Source organism: Diorhabda carinulata, chromosome 8 (assembly GCF_026250575.1).
Source record: "Diorhabda carinulata isolate Delta chromosome 8, icDioCari1.1, whole genome shotgun sequence".
In the NCBI taxonomy this organism is placed as follows: Eukaryota; Metazoa; Arthropoda; class Insecta; order Coleoptera; family Chrysomelidae; genus Diorhabda; species Diorhabda carinulata.
Window position 1 is genome coordinate 7,314,216 of NC_079467.1, and position 18,177 is coordinate 7,332,392.

At 33.0% G+C, this 18,177-nt stretch overlaps 1 protein-coding gene across 2 annotated transcripts in view; it reads left to right on the forward strand.

Moving 5' to 3' along the window:
- LOC130897505 (1-acyl-sn-glycerol-3-phosphate acyltransferase alpha) overlaps window positions 1-18,177 on the forward strand; it is a 103,160-nt gene that overhangs the window by 64,486 nt on the left and 20,497 nt on the right. The window contains exons 4-5 of one of the 2 annotated variants that reach the window (XR_009059716.1): window positions 5-170; window positions 13,257-14,247. Coding sequence is in view for 1 of the 2 variants with exons in the window: in XM_057806399.1 (XP_057662382.1) it covers window positions 5-170; window positions 13,257-13,426 (336 nt within the window). In the remaining variant the exon portion in view is untranslated. Of the gene's footprint in view, window positions 1-4; window positions 171-13,256; window positions 17,724-18,177 lie in introns of those variants that run through there. The other variant, XM_057806399.1, reaches the window with a different exon arrangement.

The window sequence follows — 18,177 nt, forward strand, 5'->3', positions numbered from 1 at the left end:
GTAGATTAAGTTGTGGGTGTATCCCGAAGGCACAAGAAGAAACGATGGAAAGATACATCCATTCAAAAAGGGCGCTTTTCATATGGCTGTAACAAATAAACTACCAATTGTACCAGTCGTATTCTCCAGATACTACTTTTTAGATAGGAATATTAAAAGATTCGATCACGGTGAGTTTTTATTGTCGTTTCTTTACATAATGTAGAGACCTCATAAATCTCAGATGTAGATTCAAGATAAAAGGTAACCAAGATCTTTCCATATTTTGGTCTATCTAATATCGCATACGAAAAATTATTATTTTACCTGAAGAAATCCTTTTTCTTAGCGTGCCGTTTCAAGTCCCCTTGACGTTGGCGATCAGCATGGCAAAACTCTCTCTATCTTGAGCTAGTCTAAATAACTGCTTCTCTTATCCCAGTCCATTCTCTAATATTCTTCAAGCAGGAGATTTGTTTCCTTCCAATTCCAATTCTACGACCTTCAACTTTACCCATCATAATAAACTGGAGGATACCAAACCGGCTACCACTCATTATGTGTCCCAAATAAGATGCATTTAATGTTATCCACCAACTCATGAACCGCATTTGCTCTGTTAAGGACTGCATCGTTTGTTTGCATAGCTGTCCACGGTATCTTGAGCATGCGTCTATTCGAGTATGTATTGATATCTAGTTAGCCTAGATCAGTTCCAAACATAAACAAAATATTGCGTTACGGTGGTAGACTAATCCATACATTTCCCACTATAAACAGGAGTGCCCCAAGGTTCCATTTTAGGTCAAATACCACCTTAAGCGCATGGCAGATTCTGCGAGCAAGCCTCAGATACAGCAGAGCACCTACTCTGTGAATGTCCTGACAATTTCTTTTCAAGGCTCAAGTACCTTAAAGGAGTAGTACTAACACCTGGGGAAGTGGGATATAAGAAGAAGTTAAAAAAGCTTCCTTTGGGAGGAGTCTATGTATTTTGGAAGCAGAACAATAAAATGTAGAGTCTTGTACAAAATTTCTTCTAGGTATAGGTGCAAAGTAGCTACGAGGATGTATTGATATGTAGTTAGCCTAGACCAGTTCCATACTTTAACAAAATATTGCGTTACCATAGCAACGAACAATAACTTATTAGAAGTCAGTGTAAAGTTTGACGTCAAAAAAGTAAACCAGAGCTACGCAATAAATTAAAAGAAAAAAGATGTCCACCGAAATTGTGAAAATCGAAAAATTGAAGTAACGAGCCATCATCAAGTACCTGTAGTTAAAAGCGTTAAGAGATAAGCAGATTTATGAAGATACCCTTGGTGATCAATGTCCTTCGTTTGCGACCGTGATAAATTGGGTTGCAAGCTTTAGAAGAAGTCAATTTTCCATTGAAGATGATGACCAATCGGAAAGAACAGTTTCTGTGTCAATTCCCGAAAATATCGATGCCGTTCATGACATGATTTAATCAGACCGTCGAATTAGGCTAAAACAGATATCTAAAGCACTGAATATTTCATACGAACGCGTTCATCATATAGTTCACGTCAATTTGGACATGAGAAAAATTGTTGCAAAATGGATCCCCAAATGTTTGAATGTTGACCAAAAGTGTGAAAGAGTAAAAGCATCGCGTTCGATCTGTGCTCGATTTGAAAACGATGTAGACTTTTCAAACCAAATTATTACTATAGATGAGACTTGGGTACGTTTCTACAATCCAGAAACAAAGCAACAATCGATGGAATGGCGACACTTTGGTTCTCCCAGACTTAAGAAGTTTCGTATCGAAAAATCTGTTGGAAAAGTTCTTGGTTCAGATTTTTGGGATTGCCATGGAGTGATCATGATTAATTTTTTGGATAAGGGTAGAACAATAACTGGACATTACTATTCGACATTACTAACCACTCTATGGGATAAAATTGAAGAGAAAAGACGCGGAAAGTTATCCAAATGAGTTTTGCTTTTGCAGGACAACGCCCCTGTACACAAATCTCATGTTGCCTAGCAAAAAATTCGTGTTTTAGGGTTTGAATTACTAGAACACACCCTTATTCACAAGATTTGGCTCCGTCCTACCATCATCTCTTTCCTTAATTGAATAAAAGTTTAAAAGGTCGTAAATTTTCTTCCAACGAGTAGGTAATAAATGCTGTAGAGGTCTGGTTTGCAGAGCATGAAGAAACATTTTTTTGAAAGGTCTAGAGACGTTGCAGGTTCTATGTAATAAATGTATCCAATTAAGAGAAGAATATGTTGAGTAATAAAATATTTTGACATTGAAATTTAGTTTTTTATATAGTATGCTAAGAATTTTTCAATATGTCCTCGTATAATCACTTTTCAAAAGCCTCTAAGCGATTAATGGTAGATATTTTTAAAGTCCATGGTTCGACACCATATAAGAGAACTGACCACATGTAACATTTGATGATCCGTTTCCGGAGTTGAAATTTTAATTTATCATTAGAGAAGAGTGACTTCATTTGAAAAAATATTGTACGAGCTACCTCAATTCTACATTTTATTTCCTTATCGGGATGTAGCACCAAGATATTTGAAACTGGACACTCTTTGAATCGTTTGTCCATTTATAATATACATAATACATACAACATAAAAATCCTACTGAATGTAAATATAAAATAATAAATAGATAAATCTTCAATTGATTCTAAATCCAAATACAGTTTGACAATAAGCAATATAGTGTTGATTTAATTGAAGCAAAATCATTTTTTTTTTTTCAAAAGTTATAGGACCTATAAATTCTTATATTATCAATGAAAAGGTGATCAAAAAGAGGAACTTTTGAAATACGGTGAAAGGAATATAGAATATCAAGTTAAAAACGTACTACCCTCTATATTTCGACCCCTATAAACAGTTCGGAAATAACCAAAGCCACGTCACACTTATATACACGACGAGCTGAATCGATATGTATATATGGGAAAGTACCGGGACTAGTGTTCTGAAAATTTGCTTGCATGGGTTTTCCGAAATGTTCGTTTAAGCTAAAATGATTGCAGTTCTCTGGGTATAACCGGAAGTGGACCCAAACTTCGTTATTTTAAACGAAATGCTATTGTTTTTATAAATTTTTTGGAATCTACGTAAAATTTCAATATAACTTTATACAAGGTATAGTATGCCTAAAGTCCACCATTTTTTAATCATTTCACAAATCTGTGCTGAGTGGCTGCATTCCGAAATCTTTCCTGGCAGTTTTCTTTTAGTAGTTAGCGGCGAAGCATACACGATATCTTTTATACGACCCCAAAGAAAAAAATCTAATGGAGTGATATCCGGTGAACGGGGAGGCCATTGATGCGGTCCATCGTGTGCTATCCATCAGTCCTCAAAATGAGTCTGTAAAAAGTTATTTACAAGCGCACTACCGTGTGGTGGGGCTCCGTCGTGCTGATACCACAGCTGATTCCAATTCAGATTTAGTGGGTAAAAATAATTTTCTAACCTGAAATAAACAAAAATTTGAAGTAAATTCACCCTAAAATTTAAATAGTAAGATTATAAATGTACCACCAACATTCTGTAATTTTTTATAGCAGCAAAAACATTGAAATTCCAGTACCCTTGAAACTGGCTTTTGGGCAACATGTGAGGATTAGTATCACTCCAATAATAGGAGCTACGCCGGTTAAAAATTCCATTCTTTTGTAAAAAAATTTCATCTTGCTGAGTTTTAATTAATATAAATTGACAAACAGCAATTTTTCTTTAAAACCTGGCTTTTAATTTTGTGCTAACGAGATTGATGGAACTGGTGTTTTTCAAGAATCCTGTGAATACTTATCTCTGATATTCCCAAATCTCTTTCCGCATCGGTTAATGAATTTTCAGGATATGTACGCTCTGAAGTATCACAAGACTGTAATTTCATTGGCTTCATTGTGTACGATAGGTTTCAATTTGCTTCACAGTGCTACAAACTGATGGGTTTTACAATTATGAATGAGCCGCGTAAGTGTATCAGAGGTGGGTCGTGGTCTATCCGGATATCGCAATTGAAATAATTTTCATTAATAAATCCTGAACGGAACACTTTTGCAACGCTTAAACGTCAAGCTGTTTTCATTGTTTGTTTGTTGATATGTTAGTTTTTTTTAGTCGCTCCAGACAACAGACAATTAAAAACCATGAAGACTTCAGTTTTTTCAAATTTCTACCAAAACCGTTAATTAGAGATATATGAATTTACTAACGAATTCCCCTTAATTTAAAGCGTAGAATCCAATGGCAAAGAGAAAAATGGGGTTTGCCATTTGAAAAAATTAAGTTTTCGCAGTTTTTAGATAGCGAAATTCGGCACCATTTTCTGAACACCTTATATAAATTTTCGTCAAGGTTTTCACAGATTTTGAAAGCTGTGTTATTTGTCCAAATCTCAAAAATATTAGACCTGACTCAACTAAACCTTGGAATATAACTTGTTTAGTGGAGAGCTGCATGTGTCCTAAAATTTCGAAAATGTGAAATAATTAAAAAATGGTGGACTTTGGACATACCATGCCTTATATAATGTTATATTGAAATTTCACGTAAATTCCAAAAATTTAATAAAAACCAAAGCATTCGGTTTAAAATAACGAAATTTGGGTCCACTTTCAGGAAACTGAAATTATTTTAGCTGAAACGAGCATTTCGAATAAACATATGCAAGCAGACATATGCACTAAATTTTCAAATGGAGACTTAAAAAACAAAAGTTTTGAAATATATTTTTTTTATTTTATTCATTTCTATATTCGACCAACAACGCTCTACCACAGAGAGATCTCAATAAATGATTCATTTCGATATAGGAATACGAACCCTTACGGGGCCTAGTTGCTAAGGTATAGGGTGTTCAAAATTTTAAATCAAAATAAAAAATTTGCCATACATCAAGAACGCCTTTAAATTTTTTTTCAAATTCAGTGACTAATATGCTCCTTAATAGTAATATTTTGACATAAACAAACTTTGAAAAAATTTAACCAGTGGCGCCTTGTCAGGATTAGTTGTCACTTTTATCCCCCTATTTTTTACGCCATTGGAGCAAATTCTTTTTGTAATTTTATTTTAAATTACCTGATTATTTTTAGTTGAAAAACTAATAACCTTTTATGGAGCTAAAATGAAAGGTGTTGTATGTTGTAGAAATTTGCCTATAAACAAAAATCTGCAGGTAATTAAATACGTTAAATATTAGACAACACATCGCTCACTCCTTTCAACAACGTCATATCTTAAAAAACAAGATTTTTCAGGAGATTGAATTCAAACTTTAAAAGTAGAATAAAATGAATTCAAAATAATTTTTCAGACTCCAATTGATTTTTTTACTATGCGCATCACCTCTTTTCAGATAATAGCCGATAATTTTTCTGTGGTTGAAGAAAAATTTGTACAAAATTTATAAATTTTGAAAAAAGCTGCTTTTTATTTATGACGTTATTTTCCCAACTTTCTGATGAGGTGCTTGGAGTATGTCAAACTATGTCGGTATTGTCAATGAACAGATCTTGAGTTATTCTTGCAAAGATAGAATAGGCAGTTATTCCTTATATTTTAAATAATTACTTTTATTTCATCTTCCAATGAAATGCTGTCTAAAACAAAAGAATGAATTTGGGAAAGACAACAGAATTTCTGTTAATCAAAACACAAATAAAAGATATATTGTTTTATTTTGTCATACAAATTATCGCAGAGTATAATTATGAGAGAAAAAAAAACTAAAATTAAACAAAATAAGAAAATATTATGTACGTACAAAAGATAATCATTCAAAAGTTATAATAGGTAAAAGTATTTGAATATAACATTTAAAAATAATTTTAAAGATTCTCATAAAATGTTTTATAAACATTTGGTATGAATTTTTTTTCAATCAGTCGCATCAGGTCATTCCTTTTTTGTCTGATATTTTGGGTTTTTCGTCGAAGGCAGGTTTTTCTAATGATTAAGGCTTCCATGAAATCAGGTTCTGCATAAGAATGTTTATAAAAAACAGAATTTGGCGAATCTTGTTGAACTCTCATTACTTTAATGTCTAAGAATTTGACAGGTTGATCTTGCTTATTTTTTACTAAACGAAGAGGACCTATATCAGAGGCTAAACATTTCAAGTCAAAGAAGTCTTCATACAAAAGTTCATGAACATGAAATGAATGTTGTAAAATCTCGTATTATAGTCCATGTACCTCAAAATTTTCTTTCCTCCACTTTCTGATAAATTTTCATTTTGATCGATGTTTAAAGCTAAGGCCCAACATTTTTTTTCCTCAAGACGTCATCATAATGATCAAACTGAGAATGAGAAACGTTAATTACTAATTGAAGACAATCCATAAAGTAGCAAGTTACAGTAGGTTTTTTACTGACAATAATGACATATTCCAAAATAAACCTGCACATTTTCAATATACCATTTTGTATGAGGAAAAAAGCATTATTGGCAATAGCGTCATAAGTCAAAATATGACAATACATTTCACAAACTGATTGTGCAAGAACGTCACAAATCAAATAAAAAACACGATAATAAGCTTTTCATTTTCCATACAATAATGTCCTAAATATAATTATACAAAAATAAAAATGGAAATTGCACTTACCTTTTGTACTATACTTTGTTTTGAAAAAATAATCCACTTTTTCCCTAATGGCACTGATATTTTTTCCTAAACCATTCAAACCAACTGGCTTCTGACGCTCTTGAAATAAACACTGATGGAATATTTTATGACGCAGAAACGACACTACTGGTCTCTAGAGGCCAAGTATTGAGTTAAGAATATGACGATCTTGCAAGGACATACTACTCTTTCAGTACAATCAGAAAATAGTTTTAACTCGAAATTGCCGATTTTTGAGATATGACGTTGTTGAAAGGAGTGAGCGACATGTGGTTTCAACACGTTGGGGCATCTGTTCATTTTGCTGCAGGTGAGAGTTCGTATTCCTATAACAAAATGAATCATTTATTGAGATCTCTATGTGATACAGCTTTGTCGGTCGAATATAGAAACACCCTGTATAATCATAAGCCTTAAAGAGATAATTTCGATAAGATAATCTGGTATACACAAATTTTTTTCAACCTTTGAAGCATGTAACAAGAGTTACATTCTCCTTTCAGTCATTTAAACGAAAATTTTGTTGTGTTCGGAAACCAGACATTTAAAAATGGCGATTGTACGTTACCACTAATGCAGCGTAGAAGATGCAATAGTGTTGCTTACCAAGTTAGTATGGATTAACGACTGGATTCTCAACAAATCAATTTCAATAGAAAGTATACAAGATTAAGGCCTTCTATACACGAAGCTACTCATTTGAAACTAACTACTGGCAGGAATCACTAACTAATCACTACATATGTTATTTAATGAAACATAACAGATGGCACTACTAGTTAGTAACTTTAGTAACTAGTAGCGCTGTCCAGAAACGTAACTGAATAATATTGAAAGAAAAGTATACAGAAAAAGAGATGGGAAGAAACTGTACAGAAAGAAGAAGAGCTAATGGAAAGAAAGAGAATAGATATCTATATTTATTAATGCAACAAAAAGATATAAGAAATTCATATTAAAGTGTAAATGATGAGAGAAAAGCATTTTTACCAAACAAAACCCAAATTTTCAAAAGTAAAGGAACTTTAGTAACCGATTGTAATATGCCATTCGGCTATTTTATTCTTCATTTACGTATTGTGGCCCACCACAGTCTTGCATGTCTTATGTACTTGACCACGTCTATGTGTTTGTACAAAGTGGCAAGTTCTTGATTATGACGCATCTTCCACTGATTATTTTCTCCGTGTCATATATTTTTCTAACAATTTTATTTTCAATAACTAGGAGCTTTTGCTCCATAGTTTTCGTCATCATCCAAGTACCCATAAGTCCAAACTGGGCTTATGTGAATTTTTTAGGAGGATACTTTGGTTCCCAAACAAGAGAAAGCGTCTTTCAAAGCTGTTAGTGATCTACTAATAATACACAGATCATCAGCACACGCCAATATTTATACATTTTCATTGTAGTTCGTGCCGATGGTATTAATACCAGCCTTTATAAATATAATTTCGACCGCCAAGTTGAACAGCGAGCAGGCAAATGTCTCTCTCTCCCTCTCTCGGGAAAAACTATGACGTCCGTTGCTTGAAATCAATAATCTGCAATTGAGTCTGTACATTAAATTCATTGATATTTTCTATTATCTGTATTATGGTTAACATTTGATCTACAAAAGACTTTCCTTTTATAAAACTGTATTGATATGACCCCTTCGCTTGTTTCGCATTTGGTCGAACTATTGAATCAGCCCTCTAGTTCTGGCAACCTCGTAAATAACGTATTTAGACGACGCCATAAGAAAGCTGTTCGTTCTGTATTCATTTACATACCTAACCTAACCGAAAGCGATGCAGCCGATCTTAATTGGTTGCCTGATAAATCTCGTGCAAGATACGAAAAACAGTACGAGCTCTTTATGAAGTGGTGTCACTAGAAAAAGGCGAAAAACTCAACGGAAAACGTAGTCCTCGATTATTTTTCAGAAAAATCTAAAATCTGGAAAAGTTCTACTTTATGGTCTACATTTTCGATGATTAAAAGTACTCTCGCAATAAAACAAGATGTTCACAACAACAAATATCCAAAACTCCTCAATTTCCTGAAGAAATTTTTGTTACGTTCTTATGCGTCGTCTAAAAAATGTTGTTTACGCCGCGGCTGAAATACTACTTTATTGAAATAGTAGCACTTTCAATCCTTGGAATACAGATAACTATTATGTATCAGGCATATTATTCCTATTATACATTTTTCCGGTATTACTTCTTGCGTCCACGCCATTAGTTAAAGTTGCACCTCGTCAATTCCGGGCGTTTTATTGTTTTGCACCTTCACAATGGCGTCAAACATCTCCTCGTTATTAGACGGCTCGAAATCACCTCTGATGAAATACTCATTATATGTTCAATCCATCTTTCCAGAATGTCAGCTTTATCTTGTAACATGCCATTCGGCTTGTTACGTACCATGCAGTAGTCACTTCTGATTTATTCTGATTTAACATTCGAGTTTTTGAAAAAGTTAATTTGTTATCGACCTCTCACTTCAGTCGAGAAAATCAATAAAACCTAGGAATGTGTTCGAATTCTTCCTCCACCTATTTACAGTTTAAATCAAAATAAATTTTATTAAATTTGTGGTGATTTTATTCTTTATATGTTTCCCTTTATTTTTTTATTGTGAGTTTGTTTCTAACTCTCCTTAGTGGTTTGTTATTGTTAGTATATCCCATCACTTTAATGGCATTAGTTAGGTCGAGCGGTCTAAGGCGTCAACCTCTGGATTCGCCGGTATTGGGCTCAAATTTTTTTAGACATGATAACTGCAAATTCTCTCTTTACATCGAAACAAATTTTACTACTGTCTGCTCTCTGTTGTAGATTTACCATACTACTTGCATCAGTATTATTTTAGAATTTAACACTTTAAATTTTATTATGTTGTTCGAGGAGAATTTCATATCCGTGCACTTTCTGTTGGAGATTTACAATACTAATGACTGAAACTTGAAAAAAAATTTTCTAAATCGAACTACAAAGTGGAAAATAAAGTTTAAAAAACACTCTTCTAAATCACATCAAACTAAAAAGTCGAAAATCATTTTTTTTTTAAATAAGCTTAAAACAGTAATGAATGAAAAATTCTAGTATTATTGTGAAAAATGCGTGTAGCACTCATTAAAAATATTTTCAACTTTTTAGTTTGATGTGCTTCAAAAGCGAGTTCTTTTTTAACTTGATTATAATGTCACCTTTAGAACCCAATGTACACTTCTGTTCACTGAAAAAGCATCCACTTGCCTGCGTAAATCAGAGTTCTTACCTAATGTTACTGTCATTTCTAGTTACATATAGTTCAATAATTAATTATTTGAATTCATTATATAGAATAGAAGTGTACTTAATGCCTTCTTGGCTAGCGTTTGGGTCGCCCACAAATCCCTTTATTGGGGTGGATTACTCCCCTTGTTCCTCTGATATAGTTTTTTGTTGGTCTTAGCTTCGTTTGTCAGTTTTCTCCATTCTTTTCTGCTTTCCAGTATTCTGGTATCTTCATCAATTTGTTTTTTCCAAGTATTTCTTGGTCTGCCTCTGCCTCTTAGTCATAGAGGTATCTATTGTGTTATTCTCTTCACCATTTCTGAAGGTTTCCTACTCATAATGTATCCTGACCAATTTAGTCTTTGTGCTGTTACATGACTTATTATATTTTCTCCTCCCAGTTCTTCTTTCTATTTCTTTATTTTTCTTCAACCTTCTCTCTCTATCTCCTGTAATATGTGGTCCGAGTATAGTTCTCAGTATTTTTCTCTGGATTATCTTCTTCCTTCTGATTTATGGCAGATTTTTCATGTCGTACGCAATCACTGGTCTTATTGATGTTTTATATATTTTTATTTTGTTCTTTTTACTAATATTCTTGCTTTTGAGTAACTTTTCATTTTTTTCCAAATGTTCGACATCCTTTCTCTTTCTTGTTCTTTCTTTAGACGTGTGTCCTATTCTCACTTCTAGATAATTGAACGAGAATACAGTTTCAATACGTATTTGTGTGTCCTTAGGTGGTCCATTTCTCTTTCATCTTGTTTTGCTATCTTCATGTATTTGGTTTTACCTTGGTTGGTTTGTTTGTACACCGACTTTTCCTGCTTTTTTTTTTCAATTTGTTGATTGCCTTTATTAGTTCTTCTCTTGTATTCGTCTGCGTATGCTACTGCTTGTATTTGGTTTGTTATAATATTTTTATTATTTAATTTTGCTTTTTTCGTTACATTCTCTAAAATCATATTGAAGAGAGCTGGAGAGATCGAGGCGCCATGTTTGACTCTTTTGTTTATTTTTATTTCTTCTGTTAGTGTTTCCAGATATCTTACTTTGGCTTTCTTGTTTTGTAATATTACTTTTATTAATATCTTTAATTTTCTGGTTATCTTTAGAGTTTCTAAATCTTTTTTTGTGTATTAATTGAGTAAAACACTCTTTAAAAATCTTTAACGATTATTTTTAGCTCTGTATTGTTTTCCCATATTTTTTGTATTATTTGATCTATTGTGTAGATTGCGTTGATTGTGGATCGTTCTAGTCTGAACCCATTTTGGTAGTCTCCCAGTATGCTTTGAGTTTTCTATTTATCAAGTTGACGAGTATTTTATATGTAATGTTAGTGGTTATGGCTCTAGTTTTTACATTCCTCTTTATCTCTTTTTTTGTGTATAGGTATAATTAGTCCAGTATTCCACTCCTCTGGGACCTTGTTTTGTTTCCAGATTTTTTTCGATAAGTTGATGAATTTGTTATCCTCCGTATTTTAACAGCTCAGCTTCTATTCTATCTTCTCTGGGGGCTTTTCCATTACGTAGTCTTTTCATTTCTTCATCTACTTCATTTTTAGTTGCGCCTTTTACTTCTTCTTCTTTTTCTTTCATCATTTCTGAATTTTCCTCTGTTATGTTTTATTTAATCTTCGTACAATTTATTTTCATAGTACTCTTTCCATATTTTCCCAATCATATTGTATTCTTATCTCTTATTCCTTTTGGTTTTGGGTAGTGGCTTGATGTTTTATCTCTTTATAAAAGTCTTTACTCGTTTTATATTCCTCTTTCTTTCTATCTTTCCTAATTTCTTATGCAGCCATTCATTCTTTTTTCTTTTATATGTTATATTTGCTATGTTTCTTTGCTTCTGATGATATCTTCTGTTTTGTTCTTCTCTTTTATCAATCCATGTTTTTTTTTGTTTTCTGGATTCTTCACATTCATTGTCGTATCAGTTTATGTTTGTATTCTTGCAAGTTTTCTTCTTATTACTTGTTCTGCAGTTTGTTCTTGCCTTCTCAGTTAACCGAAATTCAGAAAGCCATTATTATCAAATTGGAAGATAGCTAGTCTATCAGAAGACGTTTTTGTGAATACTTACCTGATAACTTTATATTGGTAAACACGGCAACACATGTCAAGTAAACTTATATATATATATACACAGCTTAACAGGTCTTATAGGCACAAGACTTGGAGACGCTCTACTGCTTTCCTCCATCTATTTTCGTTCACGGCTGCTTCATGCCAGTTCCCTATTCATATTCTTTCTAAATCTTCTCTTCATTCATTTATCCATTTTTTCCGTGAACGCCCACTTTTCCTTTTCGCTCCTTCTCCCCTTAACAAGAATCTTTTCACACAACTGTCTTCGTCCATTCTGGCTATATGCCCCATCCAACAGAGTCTTTTTTGTTCTGACCACTTATACCATCTCAGCTTAACCATACATTACTTTGATCTCTGCGTGCGTTCTTCTTCTCCACTCGTTTTGCTCTCGCACTCCTGCGAAAATCCTTCTTAGTACCTTTCTCTCCCATATGTTTATTTTGTTTTCTTCTTTTTTTTTTCATGATCCAGCACTCGCTGCTATACAGCACCGTTGTTTGTATAACTGTCTTGTAAATGCGTAACTTGGCGGCTCTTGAAATATCTTTTGATCTTAATAGTCCCGGTTTCACCTCCTTCGTGTGTCACTGTCACTCCCAGATATTCGAACTCCTGTACTTTATCACATATATGTTTTGCTCTGTCGTCACTTTCAATTGTTTGCAGCTATTCAGATCCCTTCCATCACCATATATTTGGTGTTTTGTTCATTAATGCGCAGTCCATATTCTTTTGCTTTCTTTTCAAAAAGTAGAAACATGTTTTCTAGAATTTTTTTCGTTCTACTTATAAGTACCACATCATCTGCGTAGGCAAGGATTTGTGTTTTGTTATTGTAAATCATAATACAAGGTTAAACAGCACTGTTGATAGTGGGTCTCCTTGCTTTAAACCTCTTTTTGTTTAAAACTTTTCCGATAGGCTTCCTTGGATAGCTACTTCATTCTCGGTGTTATTCAGTGTCTTTTTGACCAAATTTAATATTTTCTTAGGTATTCCAAGTGCTGCTAGTGCTTGGAACAAATGTTTTCTCCTTATTGAATCATATGCCTGCTTCAAATCCACAAAAAGGAGTTTCAAGTTTAATTCTTGGTCGTAGCTATTGGATTGCCTTCAGTATGAAAGTAGTCCAAACCCAATTAACTTTAACACAGCTAAAAAATTGCAAAAATCGGTCCCAAGGTTCGTATGCTGTTGAAAACAAATGTAAATATTTCCGGATTACCTTGTATAGTTCCAAAATCTATTTTTAGGCAAAGTAATTGTAACGGCATTACCTCCAATCGACACAACTGACATGAAGATAGAGAATGTCGAAGAATTAATGGAAAACGTCCGGAATATGATGCAACTGACATTTAATGAAGCTAGTAAAGAAGTAATGGACGGATACATCGCGGTTTCCAATAAAAAAATTACGTGAAACTTTCCGCGATATTTTTTATTTTTATTAATTACGAGGTAACTGGAATTTGTTATAAAACTAAATCTACACATATTTCTGGTATTATGACGTTGGGTAGTTAGATGTGATATTGTTTAAGGTACTAAGGTTTTTAAGTTTATTTATTCCATATCTTCACTCAATTGAAAAAAATCACTATTTGCACATTTCTAACACTAAAAGAATAGTTGAATTGCAATTTTTATTCATTATAAGGCATTGTAAAATTTTGTGATTTTCCAATTATTGACAAGAAATTATGAATGTGAATGCAACTTATAAATTTAGAATGTTAAAAAGAGTGAGAGCACTTGAAAAAAAAATTATACAGATCAACATCTTTAATTTCAACTGAAAACACATATCTTTGCATATAAAAAATTTTACTTGGTGACTATAATTTTTGAATATATGAAATATTTGATTTTATTAAACAAAAATTTATCAAAATATGCAAAAATTAACATTGATATAAATACAACTTATATATGGTTATTAAGGCGTAAAAAAGTTTCCCTATAAGATATGTCCAAATTTGAGCAGGATGTGTAGGAATGCTTCAACATACTTATAAATAAATATGTCTTTTTAACATTAAAGATGGAGCTTTAACCATTTTTCTTCATTTGCAATTGCTATCGAAAATACGACTGGCGACATCCCTAGATTGAAAAAATTTTAGGCTGGAATATTTGTGGTATCTTAGAGATTAGTTGAAAATGAATATTTTCACTCTATCTACAGAATGATAAAGCATGATGAGAGAATGTGTAGGAACTGAAGAAAGACTCTATACTTAGGTAAGTAAAAACGTTATTTTACTCTATTTTTTTTAGGGCGAGTACCTTACAATACTTGAAATATTACAATTTTTGGAGAAGATATTGATAATCGTTGTTTTGTTCAGTGTTATCACCTTTTTCTTGTCAAGTTTTATTGTGGGTGATTTGTCCTGAAGAATCTATCACTGATTATGGAGAAGTCATATGTGATGAAGTTGTGTCCTTCGCCGGAAAAGAATATCTTGAACTGGTACCACAGCTTACCACTGGTCACTCCTAAATCCTTTGCTATTATCAATAAGAACCCTAACATTGATTTTTAAGTACCTCATTTCATTAGTTGGAAGTTTGAAAAAGTTATACATTGCATTTGTTCTTTCGTTGTAGCTATTTTGCTTAGAGGACACATTTTATTGTGGGTGGTCAAGGACCGTTGAGCACATAGGCTATCTAATAGACCCGTCGTGCTCTTTGAAAAGCCATACAGGCAGAATTTGAACCTTTTGACGTCATTAAGCGAACACTTATGAGGTTGGTCTGCAGTTTTTTCCTCCTCCATAGTGTGGATATGACGTCTTAGATGGTTAAAAGGCCTATTACTAATCAAATTTTGTACCTATTTAAGAGGAGCAGGTGTTTGGTAAAAGAGGCAGAAAACCCATCTAAGTGTGCCTTAGCTTGACTCATATTAGGTGTTTCCATACATCTCCGCAGAACCTGCCTTGTCAGCAGATTGCTAGGAAATGTAATAGCAACACTTATGGCAAATATTAGAGAGGTACTGGTCACTTTGGGTTTATACTAAGTTTCTCTAAGGGTTGTATAGACGCAATTTTCGTCATAGCTACATCTAGTTTTGCTTGTAAACTTGATTATTCTGTTTTTGTACAATACACGTCTCTCAAGATTATCGACACAAGGCATCTCGTCGTTTCAAGTGTTCAAGTCTTCACTTTGGAATATAAGACTTTCAATAATTAAGGGAAAGTACCCGAATATCGGATAGCTTTTGTTTTTTTATGCCACTCGGTAGACTTCATGTTTTTTTATACTCAAATAGTCTAAAGATATACTTTCTAACACTGTTTACAGTATCTGAGACTTTCAGAATGATTAAACTAAATTTACTACATTTCTTGATTTTTTTCACAAAAGCTGGCACTTTCCCTCTTTTGAAAAATGGGCTCCCAATATCGGATAGAAAAATAAGGTGCAAATATGGGCTAGAAACAACAATAAAAATATTTTATTATAAATTTAATGATGAAATCTAATATTAAAAAGAACAGTATAAAATGACAAAACAAATAAATCAAAAAAATAGTAAACTGTCATAAATCAACACGAATATTTTTTGGCTTATTGGATCATACAAAATTGTCTTTTCTTTTGGCTGATTTTTAAATAGTCTACTTCTGGCTGCAGAAGTCAACCGTGAAAGTCTAACCAACCTTTCTCGTGACATCCAGAACAAAGTTGCATATTATCCATTGCTCTCCACCTGTATCATTTTTGTACAGTTGAAAGCAGTAGACACATTCTTATGTTTTCATCATCCGTCGATACATAAGGGATATCCATGTCGTCCTCGTCAGATGAATCACATTTTGAAGGAACTTTAACTTTGGCCCTTTTTTCTTGCTTGAATAACAGTTGATACAACTTGACTTCTTTCTAGATTCATCGGGCTTCTTCATAGACTCTCTCTTTGGAATATCTAACCCCTTAACCATACTTGTAATCATTTTTTTATATCTTTTGTTTATTTTTGTCAAGCAATTTTTTATCTTTTTCCTTCGACTTCTTGATTTGGTTTTCCAAATTTTTCTTATATGGAAGAATTTTCCTGGAAACTTTGGCAGAGGCTTGAAAATGAAAGGTGAAACAACTGTCTTTGAAGATTTGCCTCCTTCAACATGAATTTCAGGAGACGTGGCTGAGGGATGTGGGTCTGAAGAGGTCGAGGCCTGCGAAGTTGAAGATGTTATGAAGCTATAAACTGCAACGGTAAATGTTTGGCTTTCCATGGATGTGAGCTTCGTTTCATCCTCGGTATCTACAATAGGAATGAATTGAGAGTCTTGGAATCGGTTCCTATCAAATGGTATGATACCACACTTTTTAAACCCACTCGTAGCAATTTGCAGTGTTGCAGCCTTAGCATAGGCTTTACCCATTAGTTCTCCGATTTAGTAGGAGGTAAAAGCTCTGAATGGGTTGTTCGAAAGCCATGTTTTAACTTCCTGCGAGTAGTATGCTTTGAACGGGCTTATAAATACCACGTCCATTAGCTGGAGTTTGTTTGGTGTGTGGGTAGGGAGGCAAACAATGATAACTCCATTTTCTCTGGCCTTTATAATTACATCAATATTTCTTATATGGGCTTCATGACCATCTAAAACTAAAACAATGGGATTCTCTGGGGTCGGTTTCACAATGAAATACTGCTATTGGCGTCGAGTTTTTACATTGGGATATCGGTGACAATGTTTTCTCCACTTGGTTCCATCTCTTCCCATCATGCAAGGTATACGAGTTTATCTTCTCTGTTCACAGCTTCCACTTCCATTTAGTCCGTTATCTGTTATGTCTTGTTCACTGTCGGAATTTTCTTCTTAAATCTCAATATTGTCTTCCCCCAAACTTGAATCGCTATCTACTGTTACGTCAACGTCCGTTTCAACTTCATCAAACATACGTTGTAGTCGTCTTTGTTCTTCTTCATAAGTTAAAGAAGTCATATTTACGGAAATCTCTAAAAACAATTAATAATTAGTACAATTCTTACAAAATAAAACAAAACGTAACTTACCACAAAAGTTACACCACAACTAACATCCGTCTCAGAGACCGAATACTTAATAACACACGCTACAACAATTCACCTCCGTTGTAATTTTGATACTGAATCCGAGCCTAAGATTATATACTCGTCCACTAGTCCTAGAAAATTAGCTATTAATGATAGCCAAGCGCGTTCGCGATTTCTTTGGGAATAATCGGAAATTTTTTTAGGCGTCGGTCTCACAGACGTGTTAGCTACGGAAGGTTAATAAAATACCGTTTGAAGAAATCGAATTCTTAATCTTCACAATTTTATAACAGAAGAGACCTAAAATCAAGAACTTTTAGAAGCATTAATATATCAAAAGGTATAAGAAATAAGATATTTATTTGTTTATTTATAGTGTTTATCTATGTGCTTTTTCGATTTGCGGTGCCTCGTGCAGCATTATCTTAAAATTACAATTTTTAAAAGTCGTTTATCAATACAGAACAAATGATGAAAAAATTACGGATGCTGCTTTATAAAAATTTAAAAATCTCTTGTGGTACTTAAATTCTGAAACAGCTGCACTTGCATTTTTTATCCAAACGTATCAGCTAACATTAAAAATGGTTATAGCATTAAAAAATTGTGAAGATTTAGAATTCGATTCGTTTAAACGGTATGTTATTAATACGGATAGTGAAGTTGTAAATTCAAAAAAGAAGGATATTGGTTTTTTTATTATGTCGAATTCGTTAAAATTTTTCTATAGATTTGATATTAGTATACGTGGATTAGAAATAATAATTATTTAAATGGTCTGGCAATTATTAATGATCTGCAAGTAATAAACGATCTAATCAAAAGAAATCTTCAATTAACACAAGATTATATCATTAGATTAACTACTCAAGAAGAACAAAAACAATTTTTGATTCAAGCTATAAATGAATTCAGAGACAAATATCCTGCAACTAAAAAATGTTTGACAAAAATTGTAGAAATTTAAAAAGTACTATAAATATTTTAATACGCTTATTTATAAGCAATAATATACTTTATTTTTTATCCAAATTTTGTATATATTTATTTTATCACTTATCTGTGCGTATTTAGTTTGATATAAATAAAAATTATAGTGGAAATTGAAAAAAAAACAATGAATTTAATAATTTTAT